Source organism: Triticum dicoccoides, chromosome 4A (assembly GCF_002162155.2).
Source record: "Triticum dicoccoides isolate Atlit2015 ecotype Zavitan chromosome 4A, WEW_v2.0, whole genome shotgun sequence".
In the NCBI taxonomy this organism is placed as follows: domain Eukaryota; kingdom Viridiplantae; phylum Streptophyta; class Magnoliopsida; order Poales; family Poaceae; genus Triticum; species Triticum dicoccoides.
In genome coordinates, this window is record NC_041386.1 from 746,173,617 (window position 1) to 746,176,068 (window position 2,452).

Genomic DNA, 2,452 nt, shown 5'->3' on the forward strand with positions numbered 1-2,452 from the left:
TTCAAGTTGCAAGCAACTATACAAAACAAGATTCCTTACATATGGAAGACGAGTGTGATCATTTTGAGATGCCTGGGTTATCTAACTACACAGGTGTGGTGACATCTGTTCATATGTATATGCTGCATTGTTAAGTACAACTTATGTGCGTACGAGCCAGCTCTACAAAAATGAAATCAAAAGGTGGCTGCGAATCAGGTAATTTCATTCCAAAAGTATACTAGATAAGTTGAAGGAAAAACACTCTTCTGAACTTCAAAACAAAGAGAAAGATACACTTTCTGAATTTCAAACCTTGAGCCAAAGGGTAAACTGTATAGCAGCCACCGGTACCCGCTTGTGGAGGCACATCCGTGTTCAGTCAAGTTCTCCTCCGTTGCTTTGGGGCCGTGACTATCCCATCGCTGCGCTCTCAACTCTCATCATGTACCCGCGGTAACCTTGTCTTTGGCACCGTCGCTGAGACGCTCCAACGAATGGCGTAGTCAGTTGAAGGTTGATAGTAGCCACTGATGAATGGCTGATAGTAGCCTTGCGACTGCTGATTTGGCTGATCTCTCCCAGGTGTATACTCAAGAATTTTAAGGAAATGATGAACAATTCTGAATTTCCAAAAACTGAGAAGGGTATTTCTTTGAATTTCCTTGGCAAAGGAGTAAATTATACAGAAGCCATCAGTGTCTGCTTGTGGTCCCGTGGATGAGTATTGGCGTTGTTGAACGTTGACGTTGAATGCTTGGTCTGCCTTTGTTGTCTGTACTGAATGTTTGGATGTTCCCTGAGTGAACATACTTCAGAAGTGAATACAAGTCTTGGACTGAATCCCAAGCACAAATTCTGAGTGTCTGAATCCCACTTCCCTGCACATTGTATGGCAGTGATTTAGATGTGAAAATAGACCTTTTGAGCAAAAGAGGCCCTTAAATAGCGTCCACACAAATTCCAGCAACTACCGTGAACTTTCCCCGGATGAATATTCTTAAATATAGAAACTTCGTGTTGAATAGTCTTGGAATGTCGACACTTGCACAGTAACCACACAAATTAAGAGGAGCTGGCTTATCCATATGTAGTCTGTACTATCCCATTCCTATCTATAAAGAGTCTAGCTAGCCACTCATCCCGCCATCACAAAAGGAAAGGAAGCATTTTTACACCCAAAAACCCAGCTGCTCAGTGCGAGCTATGGACCACGCAACAGGTGCCATGGGGAGCCTGATCCTCAAGCTCGGCGAACTCCTCAAGGAGGAGTACAAACTGCAGACTAGAGTCAAGGAAGACGTCAAAGATCTCAATAGAGAGCTGGAGAGCATGCAAGTTGCCCTCCGCAAGGTTGGGGACGTGCCACGGGACCAGCTCGATGAGCAAGTCAAGCTCTGGGCAAACGAGGTCAGAGACCTTTCATACAAAATAGAAGATATCATCGATAAGTACCTGGTGCAGGTCATGGGCACCAAACCTGCCGTCAAGCCGCGCAAGCTCAAACGGCTCAAGAAGAAGATGAGTGACTTGTTCACTGAGTTCATGGCACGCCATGCCATCGGCGCCGATATTAAAGAGATCAAAGCTCGTGTCGAGAAGGTGGCTGCCCGGCGTGACCGGTACAAGGTCAATGATGCGGTTCCTAATCTAGCTGGCCCACTCATGGTTGACCCTCGCCTATCGGCTCTGTACAAGGACCGGAAAGAGCTTGTTGGCATTGATGATTCATTGAATGAGCTAACAAAGAAGTTGAGTAACGAGGACGGTGATGTGTCCAAGCAACTCCAGATACTCTCTGTTTTTGGATTCGGAGGCCTTGGCAAGACAACTCTTGCCAAAGCATTGTACGATAAGTGCCAAGCACAGTTTGATTGCAGTGCTTTTGTTCCAGTAGGACGGAACCCTAGCATGAAGAAACTTCTCAATCACATACTCTTCGAACTTGTTGGGCAAAAGAACTTGGAACTGGATGAAAGGGAGCTAATCAACGAACTCCGAGGATTACTCGAGAACAAAAGGTACCCACCCTATTATGTAATTTCAAATTCATAAAGTTAGTACATGATAAATTAGCACCAAACATAAGAAAAGTGAGTTTGAGACGAGCAATAAATTTTGTCTGAGATATCCAGAAGTATGAGAGGGATGGATGCCGGAGCTCTCTCAGCGATTTGAACTTTTCAGCCGTTGGATCTCTCCCTTGATGTGTTTCTGGCCGTCCGATCCCCCTCCCGAACGCCCTCGGCCGTCGGATAAAAAATGAGATGCAGCGCCCTCTCCAGCGTGCCACCGCCTGTAATTTTGCTGCCCCGCCGAGGGCATTTTGGTCATTCCGCATACAGGGGGTATAAAAGGGCCCCGCTCCTGTGGGATGACCTAGCCGCCGCCCCCCCCCTCCCACGCGCCTCCTCTCCTCCTTCCCCGCCGCCGCCCGGCCTTTCTCCTTCCACCCCTCCGGCCGGCTCCTCTC

The 2,452-nt window shown here is 47.4% G+C and overlaps 1 protein-coding gene across 1 annotated transcript; it reads left to right on the forward strand.

Moving 5' to 3' along the window:
* The first annotated feature begins 1,143 nt into the window (after positions 1-1,143).
* On the forward strand, positions 1,144-2,062 carry LOC119288417 (disease resistance protein Pik-2-like). Its single transcript, XM_037568033.1, has one exon. It carries the CDS (start codon positions 1,186-1,188, stop codon positions 2,032-2,034), a length of 849 nt encoding a protein of 282 aa, XP_037423930.1. The 5' UTR covers positions 1,144-1,185; the 3' UTR covers positions 2,035-2,062.
* Positions 2,063-2,452: the final 390 nt, after the last annotated feature.

Bases quoted from the DNA above. Each gene is read 5' to 3' on its own strand.
- LOC119288417 (XM_037568033.1), top strand. From the start codon at position 1,186: ATGGACCACGCAACAGGTGCCATGGGGAGCCTGATCCTCAAGCTCGGC.